Source organism: Natator depressus, chromosome 1 (genome assembly GCF_965152275.1).
Source record: "Natator depressus isolate rNatDep1 chromosome 1, rNatDep2.hap1, whole genome shotgun sequence".
NCBI lineage: Eukaryota > Metazoa > Chordata > Testudines > Cheloniidae > Natator > Natator depressus.
In genome coordinates, this window is record NC_134234.1 from 95,755,627 (window position 1) to 95,775,566 (window position 19,940).

General features: G+C 40.3%; 1 protein-coding gene across 3 annotated transcripts in view; it reads right to left on the reverse strand.

Moving 5' to 3' along the window:
• Positions 1-19,940, reverse strand: part of DZIP1 (DAZ interacting zinc finger protein 1) — a 70,818-nt gene that overhangs the window by 47,298 nt on the left and 3,580 nt on the right. For 2 of the 3 annotated variants that reach the window (XM_074962659.1, XM_074962674.1), the window contains exons 2-6: positions 18,205-18,289; positions 15,844-15,971; positions 4,702-4,863; positions 3,764-3,901; positions 2,822-2,884 (exon numbers count right to left, since the gene is read on the reverse strand). In XM_074962659.1, coding sequence (XP_074818760.1) covers positions 2,822-2,884; positions 3,764-3,901; positions 4,702-4,863; positions 15,844-15,971; positions 18,205-18,289 — 576 coding nt within the window. The remainder of the gene's footprint in view (positions 1-2,821; positions 2,885-3,763; positions 3,902-4,701; positions 4,864-15,843; positions 15,972-18,204; positions 18,290-19,940) is intronic. The other variant, XM_074962667.1, reaches the window with a different exon arrangement.

A 19,940-nucleotide genomic window follows, 5' to 3' on the forward strand; every position in this document is an offset into this window, starting at 1 on the left:
ACATGGATTTTTTTTTGTTACGTAACTGCACTCAAAAACTAAACAATGTAAAACTTCAGAGCCTACAAGTCCATTCAGCCAATCGCTAAGACAAACAAGTTTGTTTACATTTATGAGAGATAATGCTGCCCTCTTCTTATTTACAATGTCACCAGAAAGTGAGAATAGGCATTTGTATGGCACTTTTGTAGCTGGCATTGCAAGGTATTTACATGCCAGATATGCTAAACATTCCTATGCCTCTTCATGTTTCGGCCACCATTCCAGAGGACATGCTTCCACGTTGATGACGCTTGTTAAAAAAATAATGCATTAATTAAGTTTGTGACTGAACTCCTTGGGGAGAACTGTATGTCTCCTGCTCTGTTTTACCCGCATTCTGCCATATATTTCATGTTATAGCAGTCTCGGATGATGCCCCAGCACATGTTCATTTTAAGAACACTTTCTCGGCAGATTTCACAAAACACAAAGAAGGTACTAATATGAGATTTCTAAAGATAGCTACAGCACTTGACCCAAGGTTTAAGAATCTGAAGTGCCTTTCAAAATCTGAGAGAGACGAGGTGAGGGGCATGCTTTCAGAAGTCTTAAAAGAGCAACACTCAGATGCAGACTCTACAGAACCCAAACCACCAAAAAAGAACATCAACCTTCCGCTGGTGGCATCTGAGTCAGATAATGAAAATGAACAGGCATTCGTCTGCACTGCTTTGGATAGTTATAGAGCAGAACCCATCATCGACAGGGACACATGTCCCCTGGAATGGTGGTTGAAGCATGAAGGGACATACGAATTTTTAGTGCATCTGGCATAAATATCTTGCGACAGTGCCATGTGAATGCCTGTTCTCACTTTCAGGTAACACTGTAAATAAGAAGCGGGCAGCATTATCTCCTGCAAATGTAAACAAACTTTTTTGTCCGAGTGATTGGCTGAACCAGAAGTGGGACTGAGTGGACTTGCAGGCTCAAGTTTTGTTTTTGAATGCCAGTTTTTTTGTACATAATTTTACATTTGTAAGTTCAACTTTCATGATAAACAGATTGCACTACAGTACTTGTATTAGGTGAACTGAAAAATACTGTTTCTTTTATTTTTTTTACAGTGCAAATACTTGTGATCAAAAATAAAGTGAGCATTGTACACTTTGTATTCTGTGTTGTAATTGAAATCAATATATTTGAAAATGTAGAAAACATCCAAAATATTTAAAGAAATGGTATTCTATTACAGTTTAACAGTGCGATTAATCATGCAATTAATTGTGATTAATTTTTTTAATCTCTTGAAAGTCCTACATAAAATATTTTATTATATTGTTTACACAAGCAAGGTTTTGGTTCAAATCCTTCTCTTCGTGGCCCTGTGTAAATGAGTTTCTCTAGGGTGCCCCCTTCTACTCTACTCTAGCCACTCCCTTCTCTGGGCTTCCCCCCGCTTGACTACAGCACCCTCTTTTTAAAGCTCCCCATTCCTATCATGCATGATTGGCAGGGGAGGAGGGTCAGGGCTACTTTAGAACACTCAGCCTCCCTAGCCCCAGTGAAGGGTTTGAACACTCTGTCACACCCTAATTCAAGAAAGTATTTAAGCATGTGTGATTTCAACGGGGCTCATGCATGTGTTGCGGTGCTTTCCTGAATACAAGACTTTTTTTCTAAATCAGGGCCTATAATATTTTTCATTTACACAGAGTATTAAAAAGCACATAACGCAGTAAGGGATGTGCGTATACATTATGGACATGGTCTGAAAGTAAGACCTACAGGGAAATGTACAGGACTAGATAAAGAAAATTATTTACAGTTACCCATGGTAGCAAATAATGCTATTTTAGAAAGAATAGATGGGAATCTGGGCAATGAACACAAAAATGGGCTTGATTCAGGATCAGCAATGAGTATGGGGCAGAATGCAGTGACAAACCCCATAAGGAATACACACAATTTCACCTGTCCCCTACTCTTGTACCCAGTGTGTGTGTGTAAGTAATTTACTATATCCCTTTTCAGGGTGTTGCATGACTCTTCCCTGCTGCTTGCTTGCTGGGGGTGAAGTAGTAATAGCCATGCAGCCCCTGATCTTCCCATTTTTGATCTGGACAGTTCCGGATCATGGTTATGTTGCCGAATGAGACATGAAGGGAGGAGGAGGAAGGAAAGACAGAAACTTAGAGCAGGAAGGAGAGGAAAAAATAACTAGAAGAAAAAAAGATAAAGACTGAAGAAGAGAAAGAAAAAGTAAAATATGAGAATTAATGCAGAAATCAAATTCCATTATAATGTTTTTCCTGGAACAAGAAAAGCTCAAAGGACTCAGGACTAGAGAGACCCAATGCGGGAAAAAAGGGGAGGATGCAGGGAGGAATTTGAGATTCACCGCTGGAAAAGGTTGGAAATCCGCCCCCGTTGGCCCATCAGGATAAATGAGAGCTGTACATTGCCATTTTATTTTATACATTATATTAACTACCTAGTATGCAAAAATACTATATAGTACATTCTGCACATAGCTGAAAAAACGTTAAACTCTTCAGGCCATGGACTCAGTCTCTCTGTGTTTCTACAGGTTCTTTAACAACAGGACCCTGATCCTGACTGCTATCTCTGGGCACTACCGTAAAAGAAATAGAGAAATAATAAATAATTCTATATACTAAAAGAATGTATTCTGAACATAAATTCTGATTATCTATGATTTCTAATCTGCCAGTTGTTGAAAACTGTATTAGTAGCATTGTCAGAGTGTGGTCCTTGCTTTTATTTCACTGGCTTAAAAATAGGTTGTTGGTATAAATACATTGCTATGCAATCTTACCTGGCACCTTTCTTTTTCATGTTCTTGATGAAGGGCTTGTATTCTGGAAGTCCACTTACCCTCCTACAATGAAAGTAAATGTTCATTGAAAAGATTTTGTTTGTATTAAAAATTGGTTAATCATGAAGCTGAATTACATTATAACAGCATAAAAGATTATTAATACTGGAGCATTTCAGTAACCCCTTCCTTATGACTTAAACAGTAATTGAAGTGTCTCATATGTTTGAGTGTAATTGTTATATGTTATTAATCATACTGGAAATTATGTATTCATAGGATCCTGGACATGTAAGTCCTGTCTCTCAGTTGACAAAATATAAAGTTACCATGATATATTTCATTTTGCTAATAACAAACATATTAGTAGTCTTTTTTCTAAAAAACATAAGTTCAAACACTGGTTAATGGAGCGTTGTTTATAGTGCCAATGAAATAAAACACCTTAACTTGTTAAAGATGGAGTATACTTCCCTTTGTGGGAAGAACTGAACAAATTCCACCATGAATTTTCTTCGATTAAAAGAAAGGGGGGCGGGGAGAGAACAACCCATTACTAAAAATTTCTAACATCTCAGAGTTTCTTATCATTTGTTCAATTTTTAAATGTATTTTTCCAAAGCAACACCAGGATGAAGGTGGCGCAAATGATTCCTTCTGCCAATGAACTCCACTCAGAACATATACGGCATAGGTGAGAATTCCAGGTCAATGTGTCTAAATCCCTCTTCAGCAAGTCACAATGGGAATAATTTTCATTACAGAAATTACTAATGATATTTAGTAGATAGCAGTGAATCAGAAAAGAAAAAAATACTTTAGCAAATGAGAATTACAGGAAATTTACTCTGAATTTTACATTCTTATTTACAGAAGTACAAACACAAAGACTAGCAGTAGTGATCACTATATTATATGTTCATCTTTACATCAGAGTACTACCTGTTTTTCAAGAAGTTGCATCATATTCTGATAATCCTGATCATTCTGAGGTCTCTCTTCTGTAAATTCATGGCTGTCTTTTAAAGTGCCTAAGTTGGATTTCAGCTGCATATTGGACTTCTGTAATTCTAACAATTGCTAAGAGGAAAAATATCTGTTAAAAACCCAGCATATATTCAAGAAAATATTATAGGACTGCAGTTTGATATGCAATTTGGTTTAAATTATAACTGGTCTAAGAGTTGGTGTATGCATCAGACTCTCCCCACAAACGTTTCTAAGCAGTAAAACATTTATCAGTTTTACTGTGATTACAAGGATGCAGGTTAGGAACTAGCACCAACAAAATAAAAGCAGTTCTACTAAATTCATGCACATTGCTTTTCTGATGTGCCTGGACACTCACAGCTGTATCCATAGTCAGAAAACTTGGAAATGCAACTTTCTATCTTTGTGACAACACCCCAGGCAGTTCTACTCTCTCAGGACCTTGCTACGGAGGCTATTCCTCCTCATCTATGTCACTCATAATCACCTACACTTGGTAGGTGCCGCCAGACAGTAATGATAAAATACTAACCAATTGCAAAACAAGAACTCAGTGGTTCAGGACTAAGAAAAGAGTAAACATGTAACTTGTAGGCAGGATTCCTTCATACAAATGAGTGCAATTCAGAAAATAACTGAAAACATTTTGGAATTAAGGAGACAATACCAGAATATAACCATTAATTAATTAACTAAATATTTTTTAAGTTTTATACAGCTCTTATAATGTTAACATCATGATACTGCCCCCCTTTGTAAAGAGCTTTGAGATTTGCTAATGGAAAGCATTATATAAGAGCTAGGTATTATTATGATATGTTTCAAATAATAAACCAAGATCAGTTCATTACAGACAATATTAACAGAAATTCCATATTTAAATCACTTACATTTTCTAATGCAGTATTCTTTGCAGCTAATTCTTTAAACTCCTTCATAAACATCTCTTTTACTTTCTCTATTTCATCAGCCAATTTCTCTTTTTCTTCCTCTTTCCATTTATGAAAAGATTGCAGAATTTCTTCTTCTTTTGATCTTTGATGTTCATATTCCTGAAATTATTTTAAAATGTTACCCTAAGAATGCTCTCACTCTGTTCTCACATACAAAAGAATGCAACATTAAAACTGGCAAAGGTAATAGCTAAGTTATATGAGTCAAATAGTTACAATATTGTACAATTACAATTTTTAAGCAGAACTTCTGAGTGAAACCAATTATTTGAACCAGTATTTTTTCCCTTCTCTAAATAAACAACTGCAGCTCCTACAGGCACTTGCGTAAAGAATTTTGCCTAAAGACTACATCACATTCCTCTCTTAAGTCTCAACCTGTAAGCTTTTGTTTTGCATTTATCACTCATGCTGTCCTTAACTCTTGTCTGAATAAGTCAATGGGAAGTTCTGCCTAAAAACTAAGGCCCATTTCCTTCTAATATATTGAAATTAATACAAGTTAAAAAAACAAAAACAACCCCAAAAGTTTAAGGCTACAAAGCCTTACCAATTTGCATATTTTACAGACTTGTAAAAACATATTCATATTACCTGGCTGGTTCTTGCTTACACGCTCAGAGTCTAACTGATCATGATATGTGGGGTTGGGAAGGAATTTTCCCCCAGCTCCGACTGGCAGGAACCTTGTGGGGTTTTCACATTCCCCTGCAGCATGGAGTGCGAGTTACTTGCTGGTGTTATCTGGGTATATCTCACTTGGTCAATTCCCTGCCACTGCATGGGCCTCTTGCACTGGTGCACCTTGGCCCCTCCTATTCTCTGCCCATGGCACATAACAGTTTAGTCTCCCGTGGTCCCTAGTGAGTTGGTCTAATTTCAGTTGGTGGGGTTATTATATGGGTACTGGCTGATACTGGTAGCCTGTGATATACAGGAGGTCAGACTAGATAATTTGGTGGTCCCTTCTGACCTTAAAGTAAGGTAAATATGAGTCAACAAAGTAACATGGTTGCAAAAAAAGCAAACATCATTCTGGGATGTATTAGTAGGAGTGTTGTATCCACATATGAGAAGGAATTCTTCCACTCTAGTTGAGGCCTAATCAGCCCAGAGTAGAGTACTGTGTCCAGTTCTGGGCATCACATTCCAGGAAAGATGTGGACAAATTGGAGAAAGTCCAGAGAAGAGCAACAAAAATGATTAAAGGTCTAGAAAACATGATCTATGAGGGAAGATTGAAAAAAATGGGTTTGTTTAGTCTGGAGAAGAGAAGACAGAGGGGACATGATAACAGTTTTCAAGCACATAAAAGGTTTTTACAAGGAAGAGGGAAAAAAATTGTTCTCCTTAAACTCTGAGGATAGGACAAGAAGCAGTGGGCTTAAATTGCAGCAAAGGAGGTTTGGATTGGACATTAGGAAAAACTTCCTAACTGTCAGGGTGGTTAAGCACTGGAATAAATTGCCTATGGAGGTTGTGGAATCTCCATCACCGGAGATTTTTAAGAGCAGGTTAGACAAACACATGCCATGGATGATCTATTTAATACTTAGTCCTGCCATAAATGCAGGGGACTGGACTAGATGACCTCTTGAGGTCCCTTCCAGAATTCTATGACTCTGTGGGTTCAACTGTTACTATGTTATCAAGCAAACTATAACCCAATATTAATGAATCACACTACCAGAGAAAAACACGTAATCAATCCATCAGAACCAGCAAAATAAAAGCAAAAATAATGGCAGTGAGTAATCATCATTCCCTTGATGTGGAGTCCTATGAAATTCACATTTTTACAGCAAAAGCTCGCACAAGGTGCCCTCACAACTTTAAGTGAGAAAAATTAAAATTTTGAAATAAATATACAAAAGAATTGGGCTAAACAGGGTAATTCTGGCTATCAGTAAATATAGTTGTGACTCATATATACAGATTGTAAGGAAGGGGGAATTTGAAATCTCGGGCTTGATAATGGCTTATACAGATTTTCAACTTAAAGTCATTACTTTTAACACAGTACTAGGAGAATAGTGACCAAAAAAGCAATCACTGTTTGGTAGCTTTTCAGTGCTTACTGTATATGAAACAAACTGCTGGGCTGAGTGTTGTTAGTGGCCAAATGCCCTCCAACACATGCTTCTAGGGGATATCAAGGCAATGACGGCAAGGATAGTAGAAATGGCAGAAATAGATCATAATGAGAAAGGTGTGTTCTTCTGGTACTGTACATACCATGATGTTCTCTGTTCTTCTATACTAACAAGGACAGTTTCAAGGCTGGTGCATTCATCTTGAGGCAGTTGTTAGATATGATTAATGTGGGGAAAGCCCTGAGAAGGACTGGAAGTCCCCTACCTCCATGCTGCTGATATCCTGGAACTCCTCCTCAGAAATAAGGTTCTCTTCTTTCATAAGATCTGGATTGTCCTGGGCAGACCCTCTCACTCCACTGGTGTCTGTAGGGCGGCTACTGGAGTGGGATGCAGGCCCTTAGTTCAGAGTTACTTCTGTTCCCACTCAATATGGCTTGTCAGAACTCCACATGGAAGTGGGGGGGAGGGGCAGCACACTCTGAGCAGAACAGCCTCACTATTAGGGCAGTGCTGGAGCTGAGCAGGAAGGGGATTTCTTCCCTTTCCTCCGTGGTATTTTTAGGCTTTCATATTGCTTCTTTTGCTCCATGGGAACTCTGGTGCCATCTAAGGCCCAGAAATTAAGATATCACTTCACAGAAAAGATGCCAGCTGCAGCTACCCAGCAGGGGCATGATACCTGGGCAAATTCTTGTGAGCCTACAGATGGAATCAGGGATGGAGACAAAAATTTTCATTCTGGATTGGTTGTCACCTGGCAGAGTGACGAAAGAGAGGACACACACCCAGCACCACGGAAACTATACTGCCACCTTCAGGGGATAAAGCTTATTTTAGGCCATTTTTATTGCTTTTTATGAAGTAGCTTCCTTCCACCGGAAAGTTTCTAGTTACTCTGTTAGTATAGTTGGGTGAATTTTACTGAGGTGGGTAAAATAATTCAACAAATCAGATATGTTCTGTTATTCTACTTACTATCCTTGTGCCTTACATATCAAATGCAACTTTGCTTTCTCAGTATTACTCTAACTGTCCTTGTTTCAAAGGTATAAACAAACAGGGAACTGAATAGCTGAATAGTGGATTCTCTAATGGTTAAGTTAAAATATTTATCTATAGAAATGACATGTTATTAAATGCATATTGTGGAGCATCATTAAATTAAGGTCCCACATACCTTGTAATAGGATTGACCTAATTATACAGGAAAACCCACAACTGTTGTTTCTGAAGTATTCTGATATGACAGACTGGAAACTTCACTGCAGCTTCAAGTAATTTTTTTAATGGATTACTATTAATTTAAAATAAAAACAAATCAGACTATCCAATCAGTATCACTGGTGCTATTTAATTTGGTATTAAAAATTGGTATTTTATTGCTGCCCCTTACATTTTCAGTTTTTTTGTACACTGCAGAATTTTATACCAAACATAGAAAACTACATTCTAGAAGTTCTCAGGAGAACCTGAATGTTTAAGTAAAAGACAGACGGGGCTTTTGGCACTTGGGAAGGCATAGCAGATAGTTTGGGGTTGCAAGATAAGCACATTATGGGAAGAAATGGTTAACAACAATGACATTTTAAACGATTGTCATTGGATTTCAGAGCTAAATGGGGCAATTCTCATGTCTCCAGAGCTATTGTTTCAGGCTGTCTGCAGACTCAGGCAGGTATCCCTAACATGCTTACACAGTCTCATTTAAAAATTCTCACTGCAACCATAGGGCTAGAAATTTAATTTAAAAAAATGAAAGCTTAAATTCATGAGGAAATTATGTGGTAAATTTACATCTGCAAATTCATGATGTATGTGTGTACTATATTTAAAAAGTAATAAATTAATAAATTTAGTACCAACAATGTCAGGAATTATGAAATTGCAAAATATAAATATACAAATTAACAACTGGAAAATGGGTGATTCAGGAAATTAGTACTGAGTCTGAAGCCACTTGCTTGACTCTGCAAACAGTAGTCATGACTAAAAGTTGTTAGTCTTTGGTGGACATTTGGCAACCTCTGCTGAAGGAGTCCAATTGCAAGTGGACAACGAAGGCAAAGACATAATCAGAGTTAGTATAATTGCTAGTAGTCTAGCAACAAATTTATTTGGCCTCCATTTTCCTTCCACACTGTTGTCAGTTTGTGGATAAATTGTAGGCTTAAATTTTTAGAAATATGAGCACAGTCCCCTTCACAGGGAAAAAAAAACAGGCAATAGTAAGGATTTAAAGGGCCTAAGAAAAAATGTAAATTTCCCCCCCTTCATTCTATTTTTTCCACCAATAATGCCCCAAATTCCTCCTGTTTCCCCTCAGGCCTCATATCAAGCCTCTGGGCTTATGACAAGGGGTTATGTCTCAGGTTCTCTTCCTACTACAATAGGGACAGAGGGCAAGTGAGGCCAGCAGCAGGCTTCAAAGGTCTCCCCTTTTTATTGTAAGGTTATTTAGTTCTGTAAGAAAATGATGGTTCATCTGGTAGGATAGGAAAGAGTTACCCCTTCTGAAGAGAGGGATATCTGGGGTGACAATGGGGATCAGTCACAGTGGCAGGATGTATTCAGCCAGCCCCTCCACATCCCTGTCTCTATACTTCCCCTTCCCCACCCCCCCCCCTCAGTCATCCCATGACAGCCTGAACATTGTCAGGGGAAAGAGCTAGAGAGAGGCTCATGCCAGTGTAAGCATGAATTTCAGAACTTCTCAGGCAGCTCCCTAGCTAAGACTCATATAGTTTCGAAGGATGTGTTTTGGGTGCATCAAGATGTCTGTGATGGACTACCGGGATGGACTATTGCTGTGTGTTCTGTGCCATAAGGAAGACAATGCTTTAGCTGCATGAGCCATCTGTTCAAGCACTTGAACTATCAAATATGGACAGACTGGCTAACATATCTAGCATATGCCCATGTTAGTTCAGGTCCATTATGCTGACATGAGAAATGTTCTTCAGCAATCTAGGATCAAAGATTCACATTGATGGGAATCAGAACCATGTTCCAAAGCAAGCTTTTCATAATGCTTTATTTATTTATTTAAAGATAACAGGCTTTGAGTTACTGTACTATAGCTCCTCACAGTCATGCTGATGACTGCAAGACTGAGAAATAGCCTCTCACTTCCAAGAGTATCTGACCTTACAAACCCAGTCCAGTACAGATAAGAAGCTGTGTGGAGGTGATTCATATCAAAAGCTGGGCAGCAACTTCTCTCAGGAAAAGGGCTTCACATCAAGGCTGCTTTAAAGCTGAATATTTTAAAACTTCATTCTAATAATAAGATAAAGACCAAATTTAGTCTGATTTTTAAAGCTACATTTAAAAAGCCTTATTTACAATTTAATGTTACCTATATTTGGTTCTCCTTGACTTTTTTACTCATTGCCAGTAAACGAACCATTCTCTTTCCCCTTCTGATCACAATCTTGCAGTTTCATATAAGGGAATCTGACTAAGGCCATGTCTACGCTAGAGAGCTTACAGCAGCACATCTATACAGATACAGCTGAGCTGCTGTAAGATCGCTCATGTAGCTGCTCTATGATGATGGGAGAGAGCTCTCCCGCCGACATAGCACTGTTCACACCAGCATTTCTATTGGAGTAACTTATGTTGCTCTGGTGTGTTTTTCACACCCCTGAGCAACATAAGCTATACCGACAAAAGTGGTAGTGTAGACATGCCAAAGGGTATGTCTACTCAGCAGCTGAGAGGTTTAATTCCCAGCTCAGTTAGATGTACATGTTAGCTCTGCTCAAGCTCGCACCTAAAAATAGCAGGATGGCAGGAGTGCAACCGGCAGCAGCTTCGGATAGCAGCCTGAACACAATCCTGCCTGAAAGCCTGGGTACATATTCGGCAGCTAGCCCGAGCCACTGCAGATACAATGCTATCTTTAGGCACTAGCTCAATTAGTTGTTGTACAAGCTGAGAATTACACCTCACAGCTGTTGTGCAGATATACATACCTACTGCTACAGTACAGTGAAGGGGAAGAGAGCCCTTGAAGTTAGAGAAAAAAGATTTCAAATAACCTACAACTATGCATAGACCCCCAACTTGCATAAGGAGCTGGGGGGCAAAACACCCAGGGCACCAGAGACTTGCAGCTCGTATGGCAAATTAGAAATGAAAACCAGTGTTAGGAAATCCACCTACACTGCATAAACTTCCAAGCACCTGCTCCACTGGTTCCTTTATGATATTGCAGAAAGGAGAGGACAGGTAATTCACAGGTATATAGCAATTTGCAGGGACAAAAGGCTCAGACACTGGGAACAATGCAGGAGACAACCAGTTAGCTGTGTCTTTCCACAGCTACTCACTCCCCAAGCCAGCTCTGGGTCTCTTGGAAACAGCTGGCTGCTCGTCTTTTTGACTCCATGAGAGAGTCTCCTGTTAGAATCATATAATCACAGAATATCAGGGTTGGAAGGAACCTCAGGAGGTCATCTAGTCCAACCCCCTGCTCAAAGCAGGACCAATCCCCAACTAAATCATCCCAGCCAGGGCTTTGTCAAGCCTGACCTTAAAAACTTCTAAGGAAGGAGATTCCACCACCTCCCTAGGTAACGCATTCCAGTGTTTCACCACCCTCCTAGTGAAGAAGTTCTTCCTAATATCCAACCTAAATCTCCCCCACTGTAACTTGAGACCATTACTCCTTGTTCTGTCATCAGCTACCACTGAGAACAGTCTAGAGCCATCCTCTTTGGAACCCCCTTTCAGGTAGCTGAAACCAGCTATCAAATCCCCCCTCCTTCTTCTCTTCCACAGACTAAACAATCCCAGTTCCCTCAGCCTCTCCTCATAAGTCATGTGTTCCAGTCCCCTAATCATTTTTGTTGCCCTCCGCTGGACTCTTTCCAATTTTTCCACATCCTTCTTGTAGTGTGGGGCCCAAAACTGGACACAGTACTTCAGATGAGGCCTCACCAATGTCGAATAGAGGGGAACGATCACGTCCCTCGATCTGCTGGCAATGCCCCTACATATACATCCCAAAATGCCATTGGCCTTCTTGGCAACAAGGGCACACTGTTGACTCATATCCAGCTTCTCATCCACTGTCACCCCTAGGTCCTTTTCTGCAGAACTGCTGCCTAGCCATTCGGTCCCTAGTCTGTAGCGGTGCATGGGATTCTTCCGTCCTAAGTGCAGGACTCTGCACTTGTCCTTGTTGAACCTCATCAGATTTCTTTTGGCCCAATCCTCTAATTTGTCTAGGGCCCTCTGTATCCTATCCCTACACTCCAGCGTATCTACCTCTCCTCCCAGTTTAGTGTCATCTGCAAACTTGCTGAGGGTGCAATCCACACCATCTTCCAGATCGTTAATGAAGATATTGAACAAAACCGGCCCCAGGACCGACCCTTGGGGCACTCCACTTGATACCAGCTGCCAACTAGACATGGATCCATTGATCGCTACCCGTTGAGCCCGACAATCTAGCCAACTTTCTATACACCTTATAGTCCATTCATCCAGCCCATACTTCTTTAAGTTGCTGGCAAGAATACTGTGGGAGACTGTGTCAAAAGCTTTGCTAAAGTCAAGGAACAACATGTCAACCGCTTTCCCCTCATCCACAGAGCCAGTTATCTCATCATAGAAGGCAATTAGATTAGTCAGGCATGACTTGCCCTTGGTGAATCCATGGTGACTGTTCCTCATCACTTTCCTCTCCTCTAAGTGCTTCAGAATTGACTCCTTGAGGACCTGCTCCATGATTTTTCCAGGGACTGAAGTGAGGCTGACTGGCCTGTAGTTCCCAGGATCCTCCTCCTTCCCTTTTTTAAAGATGGGCACTACATTAGCCTTTTTCCAGTCGTCTGGGACTTCCCCCGATTGCCATGAATTTTCAAAGATAATGGCCAATGGCTCTGCAATCACATCCACCAACTCCTTTAGCACTCTCGGATGCAGCACATCCGGCCCCATGGACTTGTGCTCATCCAGCTTTTCTAAATAGTCCCGAACCACTTCTTTCTCCACAGAGGGCTGGTCACCTCCTCCCCAGGCTGTGCTGCCCAGTGCAGTAGTCTGGGAGCTGACCTTGTTCGTGAAGACAGAGGCAAAAAAAGCATTGAGTTCATTAGCTTTTTCCACATCCTCTGTCACTAGGTTGCCTCCCTCTTTCAGTAAGGGGCCCACACTTTCCTTGACTTTCTTCTTGTTGCTAACATACCTGAAGAAACCCTTTTTGTTACTCTTAACATCTCCTGCTAGCTGCACCTCCAGGTGTGATTTGGCCTTCCTGATTTCACTCCTGCATGCCCAAGCAATATTTTTATTCTCCTCCCTGGTCATTTGTCCAATCTTCCACTTCTTGTAAGCTTCTTTTTTGTGTTTAAGATCAGCAAAGATTTCGCTGTTAAGCCAAGCTGGTCGCCTGCCATATTTACTATTATTTCTACACATTGGGATGGTTTGTCCCTGTAACCTCAATAAGGATTCTTTAAAATACAGCCAGCTCTCCTGGACTCCTTTCCCCCTCATGTTATTTCCCAGGGGATCCTGCCCATCAGTTCCCTGAGGGAGTCAAAGTCTGCTTTTCTGAAGTCCAGCGTCCGTATTCTGCTGCTCTCCTTTCTTCCCCGTGTCAAGATCCTGAACTCGACCATCTCATGGTCACTGCCTCCCAGGTTCCCATCCACTTTAGTTTCCCCTACTAATTCTTCCCGGTTTGTGAGCAGCAGGTCAAGAAGAGCTCTGCCCCTAGTTGGTTCCTCCAGCACTTGCACCAAGAAATTGTCCCCTACCCTTTCCAAAAACTTCCTGGATTGTCTGTGCACCGCTGTATTGCTCTCCCAGCAGATATCAGGGTGATTGAAGTTTCCCATGAGTACCAGGGCCTGCGATCTAGTAACTTCCGTGAGTTGCCGGAAGAAAGCCTTGTCCACCTCATCCCCTTGGTATGTGGTCTATAGCAGACTCCCACCACGACATCACCCTTGTTGCTCACACTTCTATACTTAATCCAGAGACACTCAGGTTTTTCTGCAGTTTCATACTTGAGCTCTGAGCAGTCATACTGCTCCCTTACATAGAATGCAACTCCCTCACCTTTTCTGCCCTTCCTGAACAGTTTATATCCATCCATGACAGTACTCCAGTCATGTAAGTATCCCACCAAGTCTCTGTTATTCCAATAACATCATAATTCCTTGACTGTGCCAGGACTTCCAGGTCTCCCTGCTTGTTTCCCAGGCTTCTTGCATTTGTGTATAGGCACTTGAGATAACTCGTTGATCGTCCCTCTTTCTCAGTATGAGGCAGAAGTCCTGCCCCCTCACGCGCTCCTGCTTCCTCCCGGTATCCCACTTCCCCACTTACCTCAGGGCTTTGGTCTCCTTCCCCCGGTGAACCTACTTTAAAGCCCTCCTCACTAGGTTAGCCAGCCTGCTTGCAAAGATGCTTTTCCCTCTCTTCGTTAGGTGGAGCCCGTCTCTACCTAGCACTCCTCCTTCTTGGAACACCATCCCATGGTCAAAGAATCCAAAGCCTTCTCTCCGACACCACCTGCGTAGCCATTCGTTGACTTCCACGATTCGACGGTCTCTACCCAGGCCTTTTCCTTCCATGGGGAGGATGGACGAGAACACCACTTGCGCCTCGAACTCCTTTATCCTTCTTCCCAGAGCCGCATAGTCTGCAGCGATCTGCTCAAGGTCATTCTTGGCAGTATCATTGGTTGATTCTTCTATTTGCATTAAACTTTTTTCAGCATCAAGGGCTGCTCTCCCCTTGTTTCCTTTGCATAGCCTCTTGTACGAAACAATGGTTTCTACTGTGAGGTCAGCAGCAGAAGTAAAGGGAACTTTATAACCATGCTATGCAGAAGAAAGTTACCAAAATATTAGGAAAAGTGGGACAATTTACAATGCAATATTAAAACTAAATTACATTTATAAAATTTAGATCAAGATTGGTCTTTAACTAAGTCTGTCTTATTTAAAAACCAACTCCACACTGCCCCTTATTCATAGAATGCACTCCTTGAAGTTATCTGTTAGGCCTCTATCCTCTCCTCCTCAAAATCCATCCTAAAAACTCACCCCTCTTGTGATATTGACAGGATAGCTGATTTTATTTGAAAAGAAACAAAAATTGCAAGATGATTTGGAATGATCAGAAATTATCAACTTGTGCAGTAGCTTAACTATATAACCACATTATTTCTTTATTTCTTTGTTACACCTATTCTCTCTTCCCTGCTTGTAGATCCTATTGCAATTCACATTAACAACAACAGTAATAAAATAAAGCCCTTGCATGTAACTACCCACTAAAGCAATATTACTGCTTTTAAATTTTTTCACTTTCCACTTTTGCTTCATCTCTTGTCAACCCTCCACAATGGCTGAGGCTACCTACTGCTTCAAGGTTACTGAAAGCCTTTGGCTGGCTGCTTACCTAGAGTTCAAAGGCTAACATACAAGTTGAAGTGATATTCCTTGCATTTTCTCACAATTACCCTCTTCTTACTCTCCCTTCTTTAAACTGTTAACTCATGTCTTGCCTATGTTAGATTGAAGTTCTCATGGCAAAGAACATCTTACTGTTTATAAACCATCAATTAAACTTACAGAGCTGTATCTAGCAAGTGCCCAATCACCATAGTGTCTAGGCACTATATGATATTTTAAATAATAAATAGTATTATAATATTCTGCATTCTATCTGCTCCAATAAGAGCTTTTTGCCATTCTGATGACTGACAGGTGCTAACAGTAGCAGTGCCTTTCATATTGGTTCCAAAATACATTCAAGAAGGGACAGTGGAAGGTAACAAATAGGGCTTTTAAAATTGCAGGAGGTGATGCTGATGTGGCACAGGAACAATGCTGCTAAACAGAAAAATCTTATTTAAGTTTTCATTTAGTTCTATTAACCTCATTTGCAAGCTACATGATCAGTGAACACAGTCCAGAATACTGATTCTTGTAGGATGTTGCTAATACTTAATATATACTACCTTAGAAAATCTGGCCATGTGAGCTTGTTGTTCAGCTTCTAGGAGGGACTTGGTGAGCTGTAACTGCTCCTTCAACTTATCGATCTCATCCTGTAATTTATCTGTCTTTGCTTTCTTCTTTTGTTCTGCTTGAAAGAAATATACATTTGCAAAATGTTAATTATATTTTTGGGAAATGAGATTTTTCCTACAGATGTCTTTCTTCGATGCTTCTCCAACCTTTTCATTCTGTGAACCACTACTCTCACAGATCATCTTTCCTCCCAATATCACAATTCCTCATAGATTGCTTCTCAAAATAATACATTCTCTGGACTACTAGAATAAGATCCACGGGCCATAGGTTGACAGCCATTGTCTTATTGAAAATATAGCATGTGAAATAAGCTTATGAAATATTTAATATTAAAAATGAACTAATTTGACATAGATAATCTAATTTCAACATGTTTTATAGGAATGTAAGGGGCAGAAGGTCAAAGAAGGAATGAAAGGCATGACTCCCAAATATATAATTCTGCAAGATTCATTAAAGGATGTTAATTAGTCAATTTCTTTATCAGTCCATATAGAGATACAACTTTGATTATTCAACCAGGGTGCTAAACTCAGCAATCCAGTATAATAATCGTTGTTACACTACTTTATTTGGTAGATTATTGTAAAATAATTTTCTTAAAAACAATACTGCAGATCAGGAAGTGGAATTATATCAGGATACCTGCACTTCAAATTGTTCAAGGCACGTGGCCTTTGGCCTTGTGACTCACAACATTAAATATGCATGAGTTAGCAATTCAGTATACATGGTTAGAGGTGTATGGTAAAGAGACTTTGCATGTACAGAGTACTGCTACATTTTTATTCTTGTCAGCATGAATGATGAATTTAGGGATTTTCTTCTTTGCCTCTTCTGCTTTGTGTCAACTGAAAAATATTTATAGTGTGAAAGACATTCTTCATATTTTTGCTTGTTTTACCCCAATATATTTTTCTCACCATGTGTGTGATTCATTGTTGCTGGGAGCTGGTGTTCTTTAGCAATGAGAAAGGTGTTAGGGGAGGAAAGTGGGGGATGGTGAGCCAGAGAGGTTGGCAATGGAGCAGGAGCAGCTGGATAGTGGTGGTCAGAAAGGAAGAGCAGCAGGGAGCAAGAGAAATGGGCTAGGGGGAATGATATAGGATGGAGACAGGGTTTGAACACTAGCCTGAGAGGCCAATAAAATAGCAGTAGTTGAAGGAACTGAAAGATATGTTGGTAAATTGGTAGAGGAAAGCAGCTATGATGTGCTTGGAAAGGGAGGGTAATGGGAGGAATGGCAGCCAATTGAGCTGGATTCATTCTGTATTAGCAAGAAGAATTACTGTGTGAGGGGAGTGCTCCAACTCTTTGAACACTTAGGGTATGTCTACACTGCAATAAGACACCCACGGCTGTGCCAGCTGGCTTGGGCTTGTGGGGCTCGGGCTAAGGGGCTGTTTAATTGTAGTATAGATGTTCAGGCTCAGGCTGGAATCTGGGCTCTAGGATCCTTCCCCCGCATAGGGTCCTAGAGCCCGATCTCCAGCCCAAGCCTGAACATCTACACCGCAATTAAATATCCCCTTAGACTGAGCTCCTTAGCCAGCTGTGGGTTTTTAATTGCTGTGTAGACACATCCACAGTTACTCCCATTGTTCTGCTATGTACTCAGATACTGCAGTGATGGGCAAACTTATAAAAACCTAGATAGATTGATAAAGTGGCATGTCAAGATTAAAGATGGATACATTTTTGAGTGTACATTTTAAACAATTTTTTGACAGTGACCCTTAAAATGAAATTCTGGGAACAGAAGTTTCACCTATCTAATCTAAACAAATTCATAAGTTTCCCTATAATTATCACATTGTACTATCACTATTAATTTATTGTGGGCCTGATCCAACTCTTGCTAACTTCACTGGAGGTGGAGTGGATCCTATAATGATAACAAAGCTTTTTTTTATAAAATGTACTTTTCCATGGTACATCCCGTTCAGTGGCAATAATACCCACATTTTCACAGTTTTCATATACTCAAAGGAAGCCATTGCTCTGAATTCTGCCACTGGCAAAGGTATTCAGCAGGAACTCAGTTTGAAAAATGATTCTAAACATGGCAGCATGCTAGTCCATGTTTATAATCTTTCAGTGAAATAACTGCCATATCACATTTGGTCAGTTTACGAGATCTGTCTGTCAAATGTACAAACTCACTCTGGGGCTTATAAGTCAAATGGCTTCCTTCTGAGTCACACAAAATCCAAATTGCATATCCTGAATATATTTTACATATTTCTATATCACCTTAACTTTCCTGATAGTGTGAAAGTACTCACCAGTGTGAGATTCTTCCTTATGGCGTCGTTGCATATGACTTTGTAGAAAGGAATAGTTCATAAAAGCCTTATCACAAAACTGACACTACAAAATACAGATAGATATTTGTCTTAGATAACAACATTAAGTGCTGGTCTTTTTAATTATAACAGTTAACATTTTTTGAAGTAGCCTATTACATTTCTCTGTACAGTAGCCCATTCTTGTACACGGCAACACTGTGATACTGATTTGAATTCCAACATTATTCAATTTAAATGACATAGCATGCTGGTGATAACCGATGAAATATTCAAGCTTGAGTAGTAATGTTAGGAATCATATCCTCTGTAAGATTAAGCCACTAGAAAGTGATAAGGTCATAGACACTTGAGAATGTCTGGCATTCTATTCAAGAGAAGGCAATGATTGACAATATTGTGAGAAAAGACACAAACACACTTTCTAATTAATGCTATAATTAGAGTGGAAAACAAGTTTAAATTATTACCCTTATTATCACTCACTCTTAACTTTAAAATAAAATCTCCATTTGGGCTGAAATGCTCCAAGTTTGGTTTTAAAAAACGTGAAATATGAGGAATATCCATGCCACTATTTTGGATTACAAAAACTGAAAAGAAAAATACATGTACTTTCCCATTGTGAAATTGTATTGCCACACTTTCTCTCCTTCCAATATATATAACTCAACAATAGCTGAACGGAGAAATTTGGCATTTAACAGTGCACACTTTGAACTATATATCCATGTTGGGATGTGGGGGAGGGGGAGGTTGAATCATAAAATACCATAGGTCATCCAGGCAATGTGGTAGTGTAAGATTACTTGTGCTTTGTAGAGTCTAGTTTTAAATGTGCCAAGAAATGGGGATTCCATCCCTACTTTTGATAAATTATTATATATGAATACCTTCTTTTACTATGCTAAAATTCTTCCATTCTGCATATTGTTATGGGGACACATCCCACCCCTTAATCTATGGTTGCCAACTTTATAATGTTTTAAAACTGGACACTCCAGCAAGAGTGCCAGAACATCCCCCACTCTGCCCTCTTCCCCCGCCCCAGACCCTACTCCTGCCCCACCTCTTCACCCCCATCCCCAAGACACCGCACCCCATTCACTTCTCTTCCTCTCTCCCCCCGTCACTCACTGCTTTTCCCCTCTGCCCAGGTCGGGAGGGACTCACCAGTGGAGCCAGGCTGGGAGTTGCAGTCGCCCAATGCAGATAGGAGGCGGCCCCGACTGAATAGGGGCTGGCATGGGTAATCATCCAGCGCCTCCCTGCCTCCCCGGCCTGCAGTAACTGGACTTTCCAGTCGAAAACTGGACACCTGGCAACCCTACCCTAATCACAAGACAGTCAAGGCATATCTCTATTATGGCTCTGATCCTGCATCAGGTTCCACTAATGCGGAGTTCCATTGAGTTTAGCAGATTCTAAGGCAGGATCAAGGCCCTAGCCTTTTCTCATAAATCAACCTCCCCAGCCCTCAAAGGTCTTCTGTAGCTCATTCACACTCCTCTGAATTAATGAAATTCCCAGAAATTAAAAGCAAATCCAGGTGTGATGGTGCCAGAGCTATGTAAATATTTATTAGCTCCCATCCCAGGATACGTTTGCAGCCCAAAATTGCATTGACTTTTTGTTTCCTTCCCATATTATACTGAAAACTCTAATGAAATTTGAAGAAACCTACTATCCTTAGACATTTTTAGCATTACTGCTTT